We start from the raw sequence: 21,662 nt of genomic DNA, 5'->3' as shown, positions 1-21,662 counted from the left end.
TTTCTAAAATTACTTTACGTCAGTCATCTCTTGCTGCGAATGTTGAGGATGTTCAAGATTCAAGATTCATTCATAAAAATGGGTTTCGAGAGTTTTCTGGATTTGCTCTATGGATACTTTTATTTGCTTGATGTTTTAGCTTTTCCCTCACATTTGGGCTCGAAACATATTTACTGCCTTTAAATGTATTTTAAAAAGAAGAGTTTTCCAAACTCTTAACTAATAGTTGAATGTAAATGTGCGAATTATAGTCCACAAATTAAACTGTAAAATTATTCACACCAATTTTAGTCATTTTTAGAAATCTCAGAAATGCAGAAACAGTCGGAAGAACTTGTAACGTATCAAGAAAAAAAAAAAAAAAACAGAAAACAACCCAACCAGGGTGGGCTGGCTGTCGACCTCTAGATTGTTCCCACAGTTTAATTTTTTATTTACTTTTTTTTTAATGTTAGGTCAGGGGTGGGCACTCCTGATCCTCGAGGGCCGGTGTCCTGCAATGTTTAGATGTATCTCTTCTTCAACACACCTGAGTCAAATAATGAGGTCATTAGCAGGACTCTGGAGAACCTGACTGCACTTGGGAGGTGATTCAGCTGTTGGGTTTAGGTGTGTTGGACCAGGGAGACATCTAAGAGTTGCAGGACACCAGCCCTCCAGGACCAAGAGTGCCCACCCCTGTAATTGTTAGGTTATAAAAGTAGACAACACAGAGACTCACATGTTTTCTCACGCCAATAGACACAGAAACCTAAAATAAACACAAAGAAAAACTCAAATCCTCACACAATGGAGGTTTTCAAACACAAGGTTTGAGATTAGATTTCACCTCTCAACAGGAAAAAGAGCCTTAACGTGCAGCCGTCACGTTTTAGATCAAAACATGTTGTCGCTTTGGAATGACCTAGTCAAAGTCCAGACCTGCATAAACTTGAGAGCCGGTGGCACAAACTGAACAATGATATAACCATTTATCCTTTGGCTTCCTCTTTCTAATTGTGCATTACTTATTGATGGTCCATCGCAATAAAACCAAATAAATAATACATTGAGGCAGAAGTGTGACAAAAGGTGAAAAATATAATGCTTTGGCAAATTAGCTTTCCAGGAACGGACCACGCAAAGGGACATAGGATGAACATGTGATGAAGAGGAGCATCATGGAAAAGTGTGCAAATAAATGTTTAAACAGAGTCTGCTCTGAACTGCTCAATAATTATTGCACCAGATTTTTGGAGGGATATTTAATCTATTTTGAGAATCCCTTTTCTTTAATGACACATAAAGTTAAAAAATTAAACCAAACATTCGAGATACACCAAAGCAGTGATGGAAAATAGAAAATAAAAACAACATTAGTTCCTCAGGAGAGTACGGATGTACTTCAAGGCTTTTCATATTCCTGGGGGGATTTTTAGAGAAATCACCTAAAATTGTGAAAACAAATCAAATCTGCCACGATCAAAGTAGATGGAGATCAGACGTGAGGTGAACGAGGCACGTGAGGTATAGTTGGAGAGATTACAGCTTAAAAGGAGAGAAAGAAGATTATCACAATACAGCAGGTTGGACACAGTATTTACGCGATTTTTTGTTGGAGCCACCTGTTTGTTTCCTACCTGTGACAATGGCGCCATCTGCTGTTAAAAGAGCAGCACCGACAGGGAAGCGGCTGTAGGGACAGTACGCCAAGTCCCGGGCCTGTAGGCACTTTGAGACCAGCTCTGTCACTTTATCTGAGCAGAAAATACAGGATTAGCCTTTAACGAAACAAATACTGTATTTAAAGAGAGCCACATGGCTAATAAGAGAGTTTTTAAAGAGATGAAACTCCATGGACGTACCTGTCATAGTAGCAGATTGGTCTCTCACTTTGTTAGATGGACTGTTCTGGACAGTTTGTCCGTCTAAAGCTGAACTACCACGTGATGGACAAATGAACTGTTAATGTTTTAGAGATTTAGTTTTTTCTGGTGGCTGACCTGAGCTGGTTCTCATGTGCACGGCTGCACTACCTTCCACCTGATTGGCTGATCAGCGATGACAACGTCCACATGTTTCTGATAGGATCAGATGGGGGAGTCCCGTTCAAACTGAAAATGAATCGTCCAAAGCAGTAGTGGTTCTGAAACGTCTTTAAGTAGAAACATCTTTATTTGGCATTGCAACAATCAAATCCTCTTTGGTGACTCTTTGGAAAATCCAATTTGGGAGCCTCACATTTGCAGTTTAATGTTTTTTCAGTCTGTGTAATTTTGACATGTGTCCACGTTGACTAATTTATTTTGAATTGATTTAATCCACCTTTGTTTTCACCAAGTAATTGTCAGCCTTGTAAGTTCACTAAAAATGTGTTTAATTTATATTCACGTTGCATAGAGTGACACAACGATGATCAAGATCAATATATTAGTTTCTCAGATACAAAACACAACATTTTTTGTTTACATAAATAAAAGCATACATTATCCTTACAATACCTCATACATTCCCGTAAAAATCTCTGTCTACTGGACTCATGATCACATAGCACAGCATTCCTTTGCAGAACTTGGCCAGGAGGACTCCAAATCCAAACGTCTCAAATACGGCGTTCCAGAAGGCAAACGTGTACAGGGTTTTATTACAGTAAAAACCATCAGCAGCAGAGGGGTCATAGTTTGGTTGATAGACCGAGAAAACCCACACATCACCTAGAGAGTACATGGGAGACAAACACTGTAAGGAGTTTTTGTTCATTCATAAATAAACCTGCACAGTGTCAACATGTGCAACAACGCACTCACAAAGACCTGCTTGGATTCAATATTTGGTAGTATTTTCACCAATTCTTCCGTCCTTACCTAAAAGAGACCATACGAAGATAAGCAGGCCAATGAAACCCTCCATGCAAGCTTTGAAACCTGTGGGACGTTCTCTTGTTTGAGCGGCATAGCTCTCACCGGGCAGAGTCACGAAAGGAATCATGAGCAGGGGAATCAAAGCCAACCCCAGCAGATAGTTGGGAATGTTGGGCTGCTGAGGGCAGTCCCTGAAATACACAACGCCTGTCGACAGATGGCGAGGTCAGGACGTATTGTTCGAAGACAGCAAGACAAAATGTTACTGGAAAAAAAGGAGTTTACCAACCAAAGGCCACTCGAGTCACAGTGAGGCAAATCCAGGTGATTACAGCTCCAACTGCAATCATCAAACAGGAATGCTTCCGTTAGGACTCACCCGAATAAGCTCTACTTTAGACGTTGATGTGGTTGTGACTAAAAGAGTTTATGAGTGCAGTGTGTTTATATTGACAGCAGTTTCACTTCAGTCAGAAGATGGGTTTTCTCTGTTAATGATAGTTTTAAGGTTGGATATTTGTGGGGATCAGTTAGAGTCGTAACAAATGACAGACTGGCCACCAGTCTGAAGTTCGGCCATCTAATACCCACTGGAGAACCGGTGGGTGTGGTTCACCCCACCCACTGGGACTCTGCATTGACAAGTGGCCTCTGAACATTGATTGATGAATATAGGAACTACACAGTGTCCCATCCTTACTGCTTTAAAAAAAGTGCAGCTGCTCTGTACTGAACTATCCTGGGGAAGCTGGACTGATAACTGATAATCGATCACCTGACAGTCTGATGGGCGTTGGCGGTGACGGGTTCAACTGAAGCTTCCAAACGGTTCCAACAGTTACTGTCACTGGACGGCCTGCAGATGGAGCTAAGCAACAGATTATTATTTTTTTTAATGTTCAGTTGAATTAAAAATCAGCAAAAAGTGTATAGAGAACACTGTCTCTACCCATGTAAATAATGCATGATGCTAAGCTTTTCTCTATGTCTATAGGAATTTAGTGTAAAAATAATTGACATTTAGGCTCAGGACATCTATGCAATCATTGGATTTCTCTCCATAGAGAGCCTTGGCTTTAGAGAAAACACCTTGTGTCATTTTTAACAGAACAAGCCAACAACTACAACATTACTAATCTATGCTTGTACCACATCCCACTCCCACTACAGATGCATCTCTTCTGCCCGACCTCACATTTCAACATATTTTTTAGGAAACTGTAAAATGATCCACTTACCTGCCATTTACACGGAGAGGACTTCCTTTCTCCAAATCTGGCTGCTCAGAAAGTTCAAGTTGCGCTCGATTCCTGTCAAACACAAAAGGGGAATTCTTCCATGAGCTGCTTGCGTTTGCTTACTGTAACTTGACGAGCCAGTTTTGAAAAAATAGGTATCTTCAACAAGGTTAGATGGGGTTAAAATAGAAAGTAAAACCAAAACAATGCAGTCTGAGCCTGCGGTTTTATTGAGAGGTTGAATTTTTACTCAGAGGTCTTTCATAAAAAGCCAATAACTACCGTACGGAAGGTCATTTACTCTTTTAGTAAAACAATTTTCCTCCACAAAACATATAGACCTAAAGCTTTATAGTCCACATGAAGTGAATGTAGAGAAATAGTTTTACTTGATATTTTATGGCACATATACTCTGGAAACTAGTACACGTGTTTCCAGAGTATACGTGGGAATGAAACACTCCCACATGTTTAAATTGATTGCTACAGGTAGTTCAGTCACTTAACCTTAGCATTAATCTTTACTGAAACTTTATATTTTTATTTAGCCACATTGTAGTAAGAACATTCAGGGAGTTATTAAGGACGTACTTAATGTCGTAATAGAAATTAAACTGCAAACCTGTTAATGTTGTCAATCTTATTTACACAAGCAGAGTAAACGACATGCAGAGAACTGACTGCCTTGTGGGAGCCGACTTGGTTTCCATGGTGACAGCGGCACAATTTAGCCTCCACGTTAATGGCTGATCACAAGTGTCGCCATTCACACAACTTGCAAATGGGAACCAACAGAAACTGAGCTGCTAGTGTTCTCGCTAACATTCAAAAAGAATTTCACTCACATACTTCAGTTTTAATCCACTGTTTGTTTTTTATTTAAGATAGAAAAATGTTCAGCTAAATCCAACACAATTCCCAAAAAAAGGCTCAGATTTTTGAATTATTAGGAATCAACAGGTGCAGAGAAAATGACAAGACGGGACAGATGGATGGATGGACGGCATTGAAAGTCAAAAACCTTCATTAAGCAAGATTTATCAAACTCCTTCAATATTTCAATTGTTCAATAAAGGTTGCATTGATTATTTACAAGATCACAAAGGTGACATTGTTCTACTGACCTGCATATGTAGAGTATGGATGTAACAGACAGTTGCAAATATAAAATTTCAGGTTGCTGAAAACATACAGGGAGAATCTTTTTAATGAGAAACCAGATCAACTCTGTGTTTGTCATCTGGCTGCAGAGCCTGAATTTTAAAACTTCAGGATGCAGCATGTGAGGATGACATGTGACAGCAATACAGTTTTCTTAAAAAAATTAAAAAGTATTTTTGTCATGTTTTCTGTTCTTTACTCAATAGATAAATATAACAATCACAAAAGACTAAAAGCAAGGATGTTTTTTTTCTTTGTCAGTCAAAGTTATACAACCATTTTTACTAAAGTGTATTTTAGACTTTTTTTTAACATCAATAACATTTTATAGTTTCTTTGCAAGCAGTCAAACGGAACCTCAGACATTCCTGTAAAAATCTGCGTCCACTGGACTCAAGTTCACATAACACACCAGTCCTTTGCAGAGTTTAGCCAGGATGGCGACAAACCCAAAAGTCTCCAGTACGGCGTTCCAGAAAGCAAACGTGTACAGCGTTTTATTACAGTAGAGGCCGTCAGCAGCGAAGGGGTCATAGTTTGGCTGGTAGACGGCAAAAACCCACACGGCACCTGGAGGTGGATAAATGAGACAAAATTATAAAGTTAGATCCAGTAACATGTCAGGTTTACTGTATCCATACAGCACCTTTTTAAATCAGACAAGTTGGACCAAAATAGTAAAAAAACAAAAACAAACAAAAAGAAGTATATATATAAAAACATAGTATTAGATGGAACAGAGTAAACTGGCTTTCTACAGAGTGAGCAAGTACTACAAATTTGATTTATTTATTTCAGAACTCCTTTTTAATCCCAGATATATTTCCATGCCATTTGCACAGACATAAAATGAATCTTTAAGGAATGACTCCAAAGGGCAACATGTAAAATAAGAACAGGACGGAGGTGTTGCGGATCCCTGAGGAACTCCACATTTAACCAGACCTCAACGTGTCACAACGGCCCAGAGCAAAAGAAGTAAGTTTTGAAATAAACTGTAAAGTGCTTAAGAAACGTTTCTATGGTTTTTCTCAGTACCTAATAGGAGCCAAGCAAACATAAACAGGCACAGAAAGCACCGCAAACAGGCTTTGAGGCAACTGGGACGCTCTTGTGGTCGGGCAGCATCTTTCGTCAGAAGCGCAGCCAGCAGGGGGAACAGAGCTATTCCTAGAAGATATTTAGGGATGTTCGGCTGCTGAGGACAGTCCTGGAAATACACAAGACCTGTGGGCACATGGTGAGTTCAGAAAGTGACCATCAAGCTTGAATGCTGCAGAAGGAGTTTACCAACCGAAGATCACTCGAGCCGCCGTGAGGACGACCTGTATCACTGTAGCTGTAGCTGTAAGAGTCAGGACGTTATTTTTCACTTAGTTGGAGTTACTATTATAACAATACTGTTAATAGTAGAAATAATGGGGAGCAAGGGAACAAGTAATCTACAAATTGGGATTAGGTATTTCTGTTGACCTAAATCAATATTTGTGTCTTTGGAGTTGTCAAAAATACCAGCAAGAAATGCAAAAAGCTGGCCAGAAATAATTTGAACGGTTTGATGGCAGTAACGCAAATAAAGCTTGAGGAAGGTAGAAATTACTTTTAACGTGCCATTTCTGAATAATGGGCAAAAAAAGCACGTCATTCTTGTTTTTCAAAATTCAACTGAATTAAATTGCCATTTAAACAAGATCCTTGGTTGAATAAAACTCATTTTCAATCTTTTTCGGATGAACTCCCTTCTGCGAAGTGAAAGCAGTTTCATTTGTGTTCATAGCCAGATTGTTTTGAGTATTCAGAGGTTACTGGGCAGACTAACTAGAAATGTACGGGGCGCTGGGGGATATCAATGTTTCCAAAAAAAAAAACCCTTTATGCAAGCAGAATTTACAGCAAAACAAAATCATCTGTTGCACATCCAAGATCATATCCTTAAACAGAGTTAGAAGGCAGATAATAAATATATATATACATATATATATATATTTATATATATATGTTGAAGCCTTGGCTCATAAACTGTGACGCTCTGCTCACCTAACAGTCTTGGGGGTGTTGGTGGTGGACGGACCAGCTGAAGCCTCCACGCGGTTCCAACAGTTACTGTCACCGGATGGCCTGTAGATGGCGCTAAGGATGGACGTGTTTATTAGTTGTAATGGGGTCCTGATTTCATTAAACAGCATGACTTGCTTTCTTAATTCTGTGTACTTGAATATAATGTAACATTCTTACACAGAATAAAGTGAAATATGCTAAACTATACAGCAATGCAGAAACTGATACTCTATCTGTAGATGTCAGTTCGACTTTTTCTGAAAAACTTTTACACTTCAAACAACCTTCAATGGCCATGTTCAGTCCTGGAGGATTGATTCCTCTATCAGGATTCCTCGTGGCTAAATATGCGGCATCTGTTCGATAAGTTTAAATATTTCTCTTACCTGCCATTTGTTCCAACAACACGTCTTTCCTCTGAGTCAGACTGCTCAGATGATTCACGTTACACACATAAAAGCTGTCAAGAACAAATGGGGATTTCCTCCATCAGCTGTTTTATTTTGTCTGCTTGGTTTTATTTCTCTTTCGATAGGCTGGCAAACAATGAAAGTGGAAAAAAAGGGAAAGTAAAAGTAAAAGAATTTACTGAGAACCTTTAACATTTGAACAGACGTCATCCATTAAGAAGTAAACAAACAGATTGCATTGTTGTGCCTTGATACTTTGAGGCCTTAACAAAACGCTGTTTGGTCAGTGAACAACCAATCAGAGAGAAAGTTTGGTTCAGCATCCTGGCATTACAGTAATAAGAGATTAACTCTTAGTGACTTTTGAACTCTTACAGGATTTGCTCTTTGTTCCCAATTCTGTTCATGATCTCTGTAGACAGAATAACTAGTTACATTAAGGATCTCTGGCACCAACTCCAAGTCTAAAGCAATGGTCCTCAATGGGAGAAAGGGAGGCACTGCCATCTTTGGATGGGGAATAAATAAATAAATGCCTGAAATGGATCAGACACATCCTGATCAGCAAATAGAGATTTATTGAGAGACCATCTTAGCTTCTAGAATTATTGTGGGGTGTCTTTACTGTTCTGTATCAGAGATACAAGAGGCCACAGCTTGTCTGGAGGCTTGGACTAGAGCCACTGCTTCTCACCTCGAAAGTAGCAGAGTTGGGTTGTAACCAGTTATGTTTACTTCAGAAACTTTTTGGGGGAAAAAAAACGTGCAAGGAGTATGTCTACTACGCTGTATTTTTATTTATTTTTACTTGAGTAACTTTATGACTAAGTATCGCTACCCTAACTTGAGTAAAATGTCTGGAGGCTCTACGCACTGTGAGGAACTTCACTGAATGATGGACGGTCTTGGTTTGACCCCAAAAAATCTCCAGACACAGACATAAGCCTGCAGTTGTTGTTAAAATTTCATAAGTTTTATGTTGAAATAAATTGATCTGGAATTTTCTTTTGTCTTTTGCCTGATTTTGCTATTTTGAAATTGTGTTATTTATGAGTTATTTTCATTTGGGGCTCTAAATTACCAACGTTTTTGCATAATTTCATGTTTCGTTCTGTCTGATGATGTTAATAATAATTTCTTGGATGACTACTTTTTACTTTTACTTGAGTAAAAACATGTTGAAGTTCCAACTTCAGTACTATTTTTGTCTTTACTCTATAACTCGAGGAACCAGTCAGTTGAGGTGATTCTGGCATCGGATCAGGATTCTCCCGGATCGCCTCACCTGGACCCGTCCCACTGGGACGAGACGCCGTGGGACGACCCAGAACCAACTGGAGAGTTTATAACACCCAGCAGAGCCGATCGCAAGAACAGGCGTTAACCAGCAGAAGGTGTGACGTCAAAATATCTGGACCTTAAACTCGCTTACATCGTGTAAATCATTATCCGCTTGACGTTTGTCACCAATTGAAAACAGAGATTGTGGCTTTTGAAGAGCCTGAAGTTATTGAATCCTCCATGTATGTTTATTGGAAAACGTATAATTTAGAAAAAGTTTAAAAAGGTATAAAAGCCATAAATACGTGACATATCCCAACAGAGCTGAACATTTGATGTTTTAAAGGGGAAAAATAGCACAGAATTATAGAAGTGGCTGCAGACCAAAGAGCATAGAGCAGATTTCTAGAGCAGCATATCAACGGTACCACTGATGAACAATTAACGACTAAAGTCACATATTGAGTTTTAAATCCGTAATGATCACCTTGTTGCATTCCTAACTAAATGTTTGCATCTGTCCAAATTCTTCATTAATGAAATATTTCACATTTCGCTATTGAAAAGCTTAGTTTTTGGGTTTTGTTGGGTGCCGTCTTTAGAAAACAATCACTTATTAAGGCACCAAACCCACATATGGGTGTGTATCGACACACAGATCGAACGCCTGAGCGATAACAAGCTCAGCGTGTCTCAAAGGCACATCGGCAGTAATAACATAATGAGTTGTTCTTCATGTTCACCTAACCTCCTCCGAGTGTTTTCATGTTTATTTTTGCGTTATCAACTATCAGGCAGGTGAACGTATCTGATTAGATTGGGGTAGCTGCACTGACTCTTGGCCTTTGTTCCCTTCCTGCTGTAACCGTCACTCGCTGTGTTTGACTTTCGCCTCGTCAGAGTCGGCGCCGATCGCCTCTCTCGTTCACAGCCTTTTATGGTCCAAATCACTTTTCCTTCGCTCGCATTCAGCTTGACGAGGCCATCAGAGGAGAGAGAGAGCGAGCGGACAGTTCGAGGACTCTGACAGGATGTGTTGTACTGGAAAGTGTGCCCGCCTGGTGGGCCTGATACTGCTGCCGTCGGCCTTCATCTGCATGATCTCCAACCTGCTGCTTTTCTTCCCCAATGGGGAGAAGCTGGAAAGTAACCAGATCACCCTGCAGGTCTGGCTCATGGGGGGGATCATCGGCGGAGGCCTCTTTGTGAGTTTCATTTTGTTTTTTTTTATTGGGTCTTTAACTTGTTCTTGTGTAAACTTGTAAATTCAAATGTCCTGCTTTTATGGAGTTTTACTGAGGAGCCTGATAGAATAATGAGGAGTTATTCCTCTAAGTAGACGATCGTTTTAGTGCCTTAACCCTGTTTTCTGTTTTTGGTCATTTGTAGTAATTTTTTCCTTTTAAAACCTTTCTGATCGTTGCCACATTTAGGTTTCATTGTAGGAAAATCGTAATCCAATACATCCTTGCACTGTCAAATACCTTAGTTTGAAAACATGAAAAATCCAAAAGCATTTAAACAAAGGAACAAGCAGAAAAACTATTGAAAAGAAGATCGTTAAGCAAGCGGGACCTTAATCAAAAAGAAGAGGGAAAATTTTTCCCATATAAGGAATTGATGGAAGCCAAATTCAAAATGTGGAATTTCTTGTAGTTTAACAAAGTCTGAGAATCAACATTCTTATATTTATTTTGCCATATTTACTGTTAACAAAAGTTACTTTTCATGTGAAATGAAAATGCCAAATCTCTGAGATTTATGACAGAAAAGATGAAAATATTACAAGTCTTTCTAAAATGTTTGGACCAAAACCCACAGCAAATTTTCTGTAAAAAATCAACATCAAGTCTGCATTTCTGAGGTGTTTCCTTTTTTCTATGTTCTAAATTTATTGACATTAAATAAATTATGAACAGGAAATCTAAATGACTGTTGAAGCAAAGTAAGAATATGTAAGTTTGAATATAAGGGAAAAACTAAGATAAACTGTTAGTATTTCCCTATGCTAACAGTTTAGTATTAAATTAATAGTTTAAGATAAACTGTTAATTTATTTGCTTTTTCAAAAATGTGAACTTTTCAAGTTCATTTTAGTTCAGTTTCATTTGAACAAGTTCATGCAAAAGTAACAAAAATATTATGCAATTACAACTATAGCTTTATAATATAATATAATATAATATAATATAATATAATATAATATAATATAATATAATATAATATTATATAATATAATATAACATAACATAACATAACATAATATAATATAATATAATATAATATAATATAATATAATATAATATAATATAATATAATATAATATAATATAATATTATATTATATTATATGTGATTGTTCCAGAAGTTTCTTCTGATGGAAAACTTCAGTTTTTGTGAGTTTTGAACATAAAGTTTAGTTATTATAAAGCTGTTGAAGGTCAGTGTTACTAATGAATCTGCTTATAGAAAACTGAAACATACCCACAGAAAAGCGTCAGTCTGTGAATGTTTATGGACATTATCTCAGCATTCAGAGGTTATCTAGATCATTTATAAATATTTAATCCAGTAAAGCAACGAGTGCCCCCTCTAGCTGCTGTTTTTCCCCACATGATAAAAACATGTGAGACAAAGACCAGGAAGTTCAATCCCTTTTCCTTTGATACCGCTAACTGTGGACGTCGGGCCCAGTTAGACACAACTGGCTTCAGGATTCACAAATATTTGCCCAAGGAGATAAGAACACAGTCTTATGCATTTACTGGGGCCTGTTTTGTGTTGGCATAAAATTTAATCTCGTAGTTTAAGCTTTTGTCATCACAAGTGAACATCAAGCCCTATTTGTGATGTAAACCTAAACCTAACGACGTGTTTCAGTCATAAAACAGATTGAAGGTGTGGAGTCTAGCATTTAGGAGGCAACATAAGTATTGCACGACACACTGAACGTTTCTTTTGTCATGAATCCCATCTTCAGTTCAATAACACTGATGATCTTCTGTTTTTTGTACCTTTATAGATGCTGTGCCCGAGCTGCTCAGCTATCAGGGCCGGGGGCAAGGGTTGCTGTGGACAAGGTTGCTGTGGCAATCGCTGCAGGGTGAGTGGAGCTGTTTGAAAAGGAAACACAGTGGGTGTTATTGTGGGGACTGGAAAAAATGATGCAGCATATTTACAACCAAGTAACATTCAGTTGCACCTTTAGAGGAATACATTACCTTCACTTTTCGCATCATTTTCTTCAGGTATTATCTTTTTCTAAATAGACTATTCAAGAACTGATACTGGGCTGCACAGTGGCGCAGTTGGTAGAGCTGTTGCCTTGCAGCAAGAAGGTCCTGGGTTCGATTCCCGGCCAGGGATCTTTCTGCATGGAGTTTGCATGTTCTCCCTGTGCATGGTGGGTTCTCTCCAGGTTCTCCGGCTTCCTCCCACAGTCCAAAAACATGACTGTCAGGTTAATTGGTTTCTCTAAATTCTCCCTAGGTGTGTGTGTGCATGGTTGTTTGTCTTGTATGTCTTTGTGTTGCCCTGCGACAGACTGGCGACCTGTCCAGGGTGAACCCCGCCTCTCGCCTGGGACGTAGCTGGAGATAGACACCAGCAACCCTCCCGACCCCATTTAGGGAAGAAGGGTGTAAAGAAAATGGATGGATGGATGGAAGAACTGATACTACGTCATTAATTTTTACAGCACTTCTTCTCATTTATCAAGAATAGAATAGAATAGAATAGAGTAGAAAAGAATATATTTTATTGATCCCAAAGGGGAAATGACTTATTTATTGAAAGCTACTGCATCTTAGATAATAAATACACAATTTGTAATATGTTATATATATATATATGTACCTAAGAGTGATCAGTTCAAAATGACTAGATATAAACAAATAAATAAATAATAATTAAAGCACTGGAGCCCACCAGTCTGACAAGTTAGCAGCAGTCTAAAACAGGGTTTGTAACATTATTTTTTTTTAACTATAAGTACTTTTATGTCTTTCTTGTTCTGCAGATGGAAATATTGCCCATGTAAAATACTGCTTTCAAACCAACGATGAAGAAAAAATAAACTTTTCCAAATCCAGTTAAACTTTTGCTGTGAAAATGAAATCCCATGAAACAACATTCATTAGAAAAAGAGAGTACACCCTCTGTTAAATCCAGCATTTCACTCCCAGATTTCATTTGCCAGGTTCTTTAGTTATATATCTTAATTTACCAACAACAAAAACGTCTCTCAAGTCCTAATTGTTGCTTCTATGGATATCTCATGTCTCTTTCAGATGCTGAACTCAGTCTTTTCCTCTGCCTTTGGTCTGCTCGGGGGGATTTACTGCACCAGCGTGGCCTCGGCTGCGTTGGCGGTGGGACCTAAGTGTGAGGTTAATGGCAATTGGAAATACCCCTTTGAGGACTTGGGCACGTGAGTGTTGCTCCCATCCTGCCGTGTCATTTCCACTAATAACTGCTGCAACTTTGGGGCCTTGAGAAGCGATAGCTGCATATTTCCATGTGCGGTTATTCATTGTTCTGCTATCTCAGTGGTCTGATCGGTTATCAGACAAAGGACCGTTTGAGTTCTTCTTGGAAATAGTTTTAAATGCAATACTTTTAACATCCAGCAGGAGGCGCACCAAGACAATGATTTCTTTTCTAAGTCAACAACTTCTATTTGAGATGCGCTCAAAATCTCAAACAAACAGTATTGAAATGCACGCGTTCTGCTCTTTACATCCACAAATATGAAATGAAAATTTATAATCTAAATACTGTTTATCTTTGCGTCCTTGGCGGCCAATAAAGAATGAGTTCATACAAGATCCGCCCAGTAATAACATGATTGGCATCAGTGGTTAATTTCACAAGCAGATATGATTTAACACACCTGATCAGGAAATTGAAGCTGTCAAGCAAAAATGAAGTGCAATAATTACGGCAGGCTGCCAGCTGTTTAAAAGCCATCACAGTTTATTACGCAATTTATGGAAGGGTGTTATAATTTAGCCTCCACTTGTGCTTCCTCCAGAAAACCCCAGTTTCCTCTTTCTTTGTTTTTGGTTTAGCCAGCACAGGATCCTCGGCAGCGCTCTCTGTGACGCTGTACTTTTATCTCAAACCAAAAAGGACAACATGGAAAAAACAAGAACTGAGACCTTCTGATCACAAGATATAATCGTTTGTTTGCACAGATAACTGGTGTCGTTTAATTTTAGACTCTCTCCATGTTTCTTGGCAACATTGTGTGTGTTAAAATGAATTTATGTTTTAATTCAGCAGCAAAATCTGACAGTGAAATTCTTAGAAAAATATAAACTGCAATTGCAGTATGGGAATAAAAATAAACAACATAAATGACAAATTTGACCAAAATTGCTGATACCAAATCTAACCACTGGTACAAAACAGATGTAACCAAAGTATCTTTTGAAGTATGCATAACTCTATTGATCATTAATGTCATTAGTTGTTACTACTTTTCAATATCTCATGGTGAAGAAAACATGGCATTTAAGTAAATCAACTTTGTGTTGATCTTCACGAGTCGGGAAATGACTAAACAGAAATCGCTGCGTGTATAAAGTTGACCACATGTACAACCAGAGGAATAATTAAGGAGTTGGAACTGTGACGATGCTGGGCAAGGAGGAATAAGTTTATCTTGATGCTACGCACAGCGTCAGGAGAGGGTGAAAAGTGGCCGAAGTTCAACATTTACAAAAGAGTCTCCAAGTCTCCAAAATAACCATTAGACGACACCTGAATGCAAACTGGTTGCTTAGGAGGAGTAGGCTATAAGGAAAAAGTATTTTAAGTCCTACTATCACAAACTTTACTAAGCCTTTAAATTAGTGGAACTCCAGTGTTCACATGGGCTATGCAACTACTAGCTAATACTTAAAGCCCTTATAAAAATGCTCATAATTGCCTATCTTTATAGTTCAAACAATAAATGTACTTTTATATGCATTAATAAGCTGCCAAGTTGGTTTACACGGTGTTAACAGCTACTACAGTTAGATGTTAGCTAACTATAGTAGCTACAGTTAGCTAACAAATAGATGTTAACCGATGTTAGCTAACATCTACAGATAGATGTTAGCTGTAAATGTTAGCAATAGACAACTGTAGCTAACATTTACAGTTATCTGTAGCTGTAGTTACCTGTAGCTAACATCTACATGTTAGCTACATGTAGATGTTAGCTACATTCTGTAGCTACAGAATGTACATCTACAGAACATCTACAGAATGTAGCTAACATCTACAGAATGTAGATGTTAGCTACATTCTGTAGCTAACTGTAGATGTCTGTAGATGTCACATAAGCTAACATCTACAATCTTCCTTACTTCAGTACTTGGAGGCTACAGCCAATCGGAGACTAGAAAAACAAATGGCATTACTGGATGCCGTGCTAGATTACACATGATTGTATCTTAAACTGATAACATTTGTATTGACCTTATCTTTACTATCTAAAAATCCTGTTAAAGCTGCACAGGATACATCTAAACTGAGCAATGAGCCTCCACCTAAATACTGTAAGTGGATGTAAAGTATTGTTTTCTGCACTCTGTGCTGTCAGTCAAAAAACAATTATACTTGTTTACAAGAATTTCAATACTTGCTACAGAATCAAAAGGTTTCAACATCGAGTCAAATAATTTGACTGAATAAACTAATAACATGTCACAGTGCTGTTTTTTGTTTAAGGGTTCATAATGTAATTCATTTCTGATGTAATAGTGCTGATATATATCCTGACTGAACTTCAATAAGAACGTTGTGATCTGACAAGAACTTCTTTAGGATTTCACTCTAAATGAAAAAAAAAATCATTTTGATACTTCTCTCTCAAAATATTCTTGAACATAAATAATTTTCCAGTTATGTGGTCAAGATGGAAAACACAGTAAGGAGTTGTCATTTTAAAGTCTTTCAAACTGTGGTTTAACGTAGACTGGAAAAACTTATGCTATGCTAGTTTCTTACTTTTCCTCTACATACATCTCTTTTTGTTTCATGAAAATAAAACATGGTTTCTAACTCAATCATTTCCCTCTTTTTCCTCTGCCAAAAGGAGAAAAAAGACCAAAAGATTCCCCCATCTTACCTATTAAACATATCTGCGTCAGTGCTGTGCATCCTGAACAATCCTCCGCTCTTCTCTTTCTCAGGGGTAACAGCAGCTATCTTTGGGACCAGACCTTGTGGTCAGAATGCCAGAGGCCTGAAAACATAGTTCTGTGGCACATCGTGTTGTTCTCCATACTGCTGGGGATGGGCTTGCTGCAGCTCGTGCTCTGTGGCATCCAGGTGGTCAACGGCTGCATCGGATGCATCTGCGGCGACTGCCGGGAAGACAGCGATGTGAGTCGAATGAATCCAAACTCAAACAAAACAGCCGGATCGGTTTGAAAGAATGGGAATGAGTTCTTTACGAAGAACATTTCTGAGTATCAGAGACGGTGGAAGCTTATAAAAGGCTCGCCGGTCTGCAAAGTCTTAGAGTATATTTCTTACTTTTGTCATCACAGTTTTCAGTTCTTATCAGGGGAAACAAGACAGAGGAAAAACAGGTGTATGAGTTTTGAATCAGTCTTAACTCTGTGTGTGAATTGGCAGGAATTGTTCCACTAAACAGGAAACAGTTACCTGACGTGCTCCCATTTATTGCCCTGTTTTACACAGAGAAAATAAAAAAACAAACATTATGAAGCTTTGAAAGGATCATCCTGTCAGGTGAGTTCCATGTCAACAAATCAATTAGCTGCAAATTTCAATAAAAGCAAACAAAATTAAACATTAAGCAGGCAAGAAATGTCTCAGACTTTTGTCCAGTTTTATTTTCTGTAGCTCAATCAAGCATGTCAGCATGATTCTAAATCACTTCTGAACCGAAATTCAAATGCATGCAATTGTTTGATGACGACGCCACTGAATCATAATTGATCTAATGTGTTTTTATCTGTAATTATGCACGCACACAATGCATTCACATTGTTGCAAAAAGAAATTGTGCAAACCACCACAACTATTACAATCAACCGGTCCATAAAGGATCAGAACCAACAAAATTCAAAATAGCGAGTGATAAAAAAATCATATATGATCAATATCAATGATATTTATTATGATTACCTATTCCTGTATTCATCAAAATGACCTAATTACAAAGGGAAATTAAATAATAAGTACACGGGAAGGAAGAGGTTAGTCTTTTGTGTAAGAAATAAAGCTTTCCAAAGGTATCGATACTTAAAAACAGTGTCTTTGCTGTAGGAGTTGTTCCTGTGTGCAAAAGAATATGTCTGAAATTGCAAAATATTGTGGAAAGACACATCTTTCATATGTGTCAGTCATTAATAAAGATAGTAACATTTTTGAAACGCAAACATCAAATTCAGAAATATGAATGAAATTGTCTAATTTCAATTTATAGTACTTCCAAAATACTGACAAAAATGAACGTATCGAGAGGGATTTCTTTCCGTACAAGTCAAATATTGAGGGAAACCTGTCTGCGCCACTTCGAGATTAACAATTACCCTTCAGATCCGACATTAGTGTCTAAAACGTCACACAGAGACGTCCAGCAGCGGCTGCATGTTGGTGAGCTGTCAAAACATTCATGAGTGAGCCGAGCCATCAGAATGGTACAGATTAACACCGAGCTCACACTTATTAACAGCTCACAACCTGAACTGCCTGTCAATGGAAAGAAAAATATATAAGCATGTGACTTTTGTGCCGTTGCAGAATGAAAGTGGACTATAAAGGTGAAGAAGAAGAGAATCCTGCAGAGACCGTCCATCGCCTCTGGCAATGTGACTCTTGGTTCAAATGTTTTGCTGAGTAACCTTTAAAATATGTTCGTTTTCTTTTAATTTGTTTCACTTTCCAAAAATGTCCACCCTTTTACTCCATTTTGTACTTTTTATTTTGCTCTTGTGTTCTGGTGGCAGATAATTACTGAGCCCAATAAAAAAAACTCCACTTGTTAGAATGAAACTGTGTTCGCACACTGTTGTGTTTAGCTCCATGCCTCAATGTTTATCAGCTGAACATGACTGGGTAAGGATTCATATGCTTGAAACCTCACAAGAATCATTTAGATTTTAACTGCTTTAAATGCTTGTTTTCTTTGCATTATTTGAGGGCTGAAAGCACTGCATCTTTTTTTTGTTATTTTGACCATTTGTCTTCTTCTGCAAAAATAAATACGAAATTTTTGCTTGTGCCTTCAGAGACACATTGTCAGTAGTTCATAAAATAAAGGAGCAATGTTCATTTTAGTCAAACATAAACCTATAAAGAGTAAAATCAGAGAAACTGATAATTTTGCAGTGGTCTATTAATTGTTTTTTTCGAAAGCTGTAAATTGTTCGGGGGAGAAGGAAGACTGTAATAACTTCATTGTTTGTGATCATCCTATTATTTCCAACTAAGATGTTATGGAACAAATTAGCGCAAGTGCTGAAATAATTCCTCAACAAATAAAAAGCCATAAACCTTTTTAATGTTTCGTTTGATCATCCTTCTGACGGATCTATAATGCATAACGTAGGCAGACATTAAACAACAAGGACAAAACCCAATGGAACATTTCTAAAGGTTTGGGTCTGTATTCAAGAAAAACAAACATGTTTTACAGTGAAGCTCAATTAGCAAACAGAACGATGAAATCCACCAAGTCTTTACTCAAATAGAACGATGAAATCCACCAAGTCTTTACTCAAACAGAAAGATGAAATCCACCAAGTCTTTACTCAAACAGAACGATGAAATCCACCAAGTCTTTACTCAAACAGAACGATGAAATCCACCAAGTCTTTACTCAAACAGAACGATGAAATCCACCAAGTCTTTACTCAAACAGAACGATGAAATCCACCAAGTCTTTACTCAAACAGAAAGATCAAATCCACCAAGTCTTTACTCAAATAGAACGATGAAATCCACCAAGTCTTTACTCAAACAGAACAATGAAATCCACCAAGTCTTTACTCAAACAGAACGATGAAATCCACCAAGTCTTTACTCAAATAGAACGATGAAATCCACCAAGTCTTTACTCAAACAGAACAATGAAATCCACCAAGTCTTTACTCAAACAGAACGATGAAATCCACCAAGTCTTTACTCAAACAGAACGATTCGTTTTTGATGAAGTCGATTTCAACCTGTCAGTGGTGGGAAGTAACGAAGTACAAATACTTCGTTACTGTACTTAAGTACAATTTCCGTGTATCTGTACTTTACTTAAGTAGATTTAATAATGGATACTTTCTACTTTTACTCCACTACATTTAACAGTAAGTATCTGTACTTTCTACTTCACTACATTTCTATACAGCGTTTCGTTACTCGTTACATCCAAGAGCATTTCGGTTTTTTGATTTGTTCGTTAGTTTGAAAGTATCCAATGGCGAGAGCAGAATCAGTCCGCTGAACCAATCCGAAGCGGGAAATAACCATTAGGCCCTCCCACAAGAAGAGCAGCACAGTACGCAGGACCTGCAGAATCATTAACTCCCAGAATGGAGTCCAAGGATAGTCATCCTTCAGAAGACCTGCCCCACCCATGGCCTTATTTAAAAGATTTCTTTGAAATAACTGGGTCAAAAAACGCTTCCTGGAGATTCCAATGCCGCCTTTGCCTTCCCCGAAAGCACGAAATTCTATCTTTCAAAAATTCACCATCAAATTTGAAAAAACATATTGAGGTAAGTTAAGTTGCTAAACGCTATCGATGTTAAATTAATTTGTGTTAGTGAAGTTTTATGTAATCTTAGCAAGCTTTTTGTTGAACTCGACTGCAGTAAATAAATACGATTACTGTATATTGTTATAAGCTAGCATGAACTTGCAAGTAACAGTGATTACTGCGGTCGTGATCACGTCTCCCGCCATGAATGTTACATATTGACGCTAAACTCCTTCACGTCCTGGTTATTAAATAAATGTTAGCGCCATTAAAATAATCTCCATGTAACAGTTACAGTCATATTCAATAAATTAGAATATGGGTTCCAATGAGACGCAATTGTCACAAGTCCGGCGATATTGGCGGACATTCCCGCCCACAGAGTTAGCCGTAGCCCCCCTACCTGGAAGGTGTTTATTGTTTTTACCTTAGAATGGCCAACTCTCCGTTATTGCTATATCAATTTGATACAGTAGAGGCTTCCGCACTTCCCATATCTGTGCTTTTTGTCACTATTTTCAGGAGTTGAAACTGTTTAAGCCGTTGTTAACATGTCGTAACCTGCTTTTCCAAGCCGCCTCTAAATGGCAGCAAAACGCAAAGAACTTAGCACATTCAGAGGGATCAGTTTAAGATCACTGCTTTAAAGAGCCCATCCTTTCAGGATTTTTTGTTTGATAGTGTTGTGTGTTAACAGTTGATGTTTTTTATTATTCTTATCTAATTTGTATAAATTAGGATTAAGATTTATAAAGAGCATATGTTTATTTTCAGAGAAAGCATGGCAGTCATCTCCAGCAATACCTTGCAATGACTGCAGTGGTAAATCAAAAGGAAAGGATCTGACTCCAATGAAGGTGCTTCAACCAGCAAGCAGAGAAAACTTGAGGAAAGCACTAAAGTTTCTCAGAAGAGTGTTGACCATGCAGTGATAAACTTCATTGTCCAGGGTTTGCACCCTTTTGGAATAGTAGAACAGGCAGGATTTCGAAGCCTGGTGCAGCAGCTTCAGCCTAATTCTACTGTGATATCTCGTTCAACAGTTCGAACCATGATTGAAAAAAATACAGCAGAAATGAAGGCAAATGTGAGAAAAGCAATGCAAAATATCAAATACATTGCTACAACAACGGATTCCTGGACTTCACACCGGCAGAGCTTTGTTGGAGTGACTGCTCACTGGATAGATCCTGAAAGTCTTGAGAGATCATCGGTAGCTCTTGCTTGCAGGCGACTTAAAGGTCCCCACACATTTGACGCATTGGCTGGTCTCCTCAACGATATTCATACTGAGTTCAACATCCGGGAGAAAATTGTGAGAACCACCACTGACAATGGCTCCAATTTTGTTAAGGCCTTTAGGGTTTATGGCCCTGATGAAAACAACAGTCTGGACACATCTAGTTTAGGAAGTTTAGCTGAAGGGCACCAAGTAGTGGAAGCAAATGAAAATGAGGAAGACGATGCTCTGGGAGTGGAGGTAGAGGCTGTTGAGATTGGATCTCTCTTGGATGAAGAAGATGATAGTTCAGAATATCAGCTACCGAAGCATCATCGCTGTGCCTGTCATGTGCTTAATCTGATCTCAACAGTGGATGCCACCAAAGCAAACTCAAATGAGACTTACAAAAAGCTTTCACGTGCATCATTTGCCAAGTGTGGGGGTCTGTGGAACAAGAGTGCTCGATCTACAATAGCTGCTGAGGTAATTGAAAGAGAGTGTTCCAACTCATCCGCCCCAATGACACCAGGTGGAACTCCCTGTTTCTGGCAGTGGAACGTATACTGAGGATCATCAAAGACAATGGAGAAGGGGCCATCAGAGCAGTTTGCATTGCACTTAAAGTTCCCATGTAAGTGACACTTAATAGCACTTTTTTGTCAGTGAGTCTGAAATAAGTATTACTGATAGTAGTACTGCTGAAAATTTACCCTACACAAACTATTTGGGAATAAAATCA

General features: G+C 38.3%; 3 protein-coding genes across 5 annotated transcripts; 1 reads left to right on the top strand and 2 right to left on the bottom strand.

Moving 5' to 3' along the window:
• Nucleotides 1–900: 900 nt before the first annotated feature.
• Nucleotides 901–4,772, bottom strand: LOC122820093 (transmembrane protein 272-like). Of its 2 annotated transcripts, XM_044097271.1 has the most exons (8): nucleotides 4,701–4,772; nucleotides 4,079–4,150; nucleotides 3,616–3,708; nucleotides 3,130–3,180; nucleotides 2,844–3,047; nucleotides 1,845–2,693; nucleotides 1,620–1,736; nucleotides 901–1,527 (listed from the first exon to the last, which is right to left on the bottom strand). In XM_044097271.1, the coding sequence occupies exons 2-6, from the start codon at nucleotides 4,083–4,085 to the stop codon at nucleotides 2,482–2,484; spliced, it is 567 nt and encodes a 188-aa protein (XP_043953206.1). In that variant the 5' UTR covers nucleotides 4,086–4,150; nucleotides 4,701–4,772; the 3' UTR covers nucleotides 901–1,527; nucleotides 1,620–1,736; nucleotides 1,845–2,481. The 2 variants fall into 2 exon arrangements, with proteins under 2 accessions (XP_043953206.1, XP_043953205.1); XM_044097270.1 differs by lacking the exon at nucleotides 4,701–4,772 and having other exon boundaries at nucleotides 4,079–4,326.
• Nucleotides 4,773–4,957: 185 nt separating this feature from the next.
• On the bottom strand, nucleotides 4,958–7,804 carry LOC122820092 (transmembrane protein 272-like). The gene is made up of 5 exons (XM_044097269.1): nucleotides 7,684–7,804; nucleotides 7,277–7,369; nucleotides 6,534–6,584; nucleotides 6,278–6,466; nucleotides 4,958–5,809 (listed from the first exon to the last, which is right to left on the bottom strand). The coding sequence occupies exons 1-5, from the start codon at nucleotides 7,688–7,690 to the stop codon at nucleotides 5,598–5,600; spliced, it is 552 nt and encodes a 183-aa protein (XP_043953204.1). The 5' UTR covers nucleotides 7,691–7,804; the 3' UTR covers nucleotides 4,958–5,597.
• Nucleotides 7,805–9,766: 1,962 nt separating this feature from the next.
• tm4sf5 (transmembrane 4 L six family member 5) lies at nucleotides 9,767–18,509 on the top strand. Of its 2 annotated transcripts, XM_044097268.1 has the most exons (6): nucleotides 9,767–10,193; nucleotides 12,010–12,090; nucleotides 13,277–13,416; nucleotides 16,172–16,364; nucleotides 16,686–16,736; nucleotides 17,754–18,509. In XM_044097268.1, exons 1-5 carry the CDS (start codon nucleotides 10,020–10,022, stop codon nucleotides 16,692–16,694), a joined length of 597 nt encoding a protein of 198 aa, XP_043953203.1. In that variant the 5' UTR covers nucleotides 9,767–10,019; the 3' UTR covers nucleotides 16,695–16,736; nucleotides 17,754–18,509. The 2 variants fall into 2 exon arrangements, with proteins under 2 accessions (XP_043953203.1, XP_043953202.1); XM_044097267.1 differs by lacking the exon at nucleotides 16,686–16,736 and having other exon boundaries at nucleotides 9,772–10,193.
• The last annotated feature ends 3,153 nt before the right edge of the window (nucleotides 18,510–21,662 follow it).

The sequence above is a fragment of the Gambusia affinis genome, linkage group LG18, assembly GCF_019740435.1.
Source record: "Gambusia affinis linkage group LG18, SWU_Gaff_1.0, whole genome shotgun sequence".
Taxonomy (NCBI): domain Eukaryota; kingdom Metazoa; phylum Chordata; class Actinopteri; order Cyprinodontiformes; family Poeciliidae; genus Gambusia; species Gambusia affinis.
This window is presented reverse-complemented; position numbering and strand designations above follow the sequence as displayed.

Coding starts and splice junctions, on each gene's coding strand:
- LOC122820093 (XM_044097271.1), bottom strand. Junction 3,181..3,615: donor AACGCCCATCAGACTGTCAG/GTGATCGATTAT, acceptor TGATGATTGCAG/TTGGAGCTGTAATCACCTGG. Junction 3,048..3,129: donor TGTGACTCGAGTGGCCTTTG/GTTGGTAAACTC, acceptor ATCTGTCGACAG/GCGTTGTGTATTTCAGGGAC.
- LOC122820092 (XM_044097269.1), bottom strand. Junction 6,585..7,276: donor AACACCCCCAAGACTGTTAG/GTGAGCAGAGCG, acceptor TGACTCTTACAG/CTACAGCTACAGTGATACAG. Junction 5,810..6,277: donor GTTTGCTTGGCTCCTATTAG/GTACTGAGAAAA, acceptor ATCCACCTCCAG/GTGCCGTGTGGGTTTTTGCC.
- tm4sf5 (XM_044097267.1), top strand. CDS start 10,020: ATGTGTTGTACTGGAAAGTGTGCCCGCCTGGTGGGCCTGATACTGCTG. Junction 10,194..12,009: donor TCATCGGCGGAGGCCTCTTT/GTGAGTTTCATT, acceptor GTACCTTTATAG/ATGCTGTGCCCGAGCTGCTC. Junction 13,417..16,171: donor CCCTTTGAGGACTTGGGCAC/GTGAGTGTTGCT, acceptor TCTCTTTCTCAG/GGGTAACAGCAGCTATCTTT.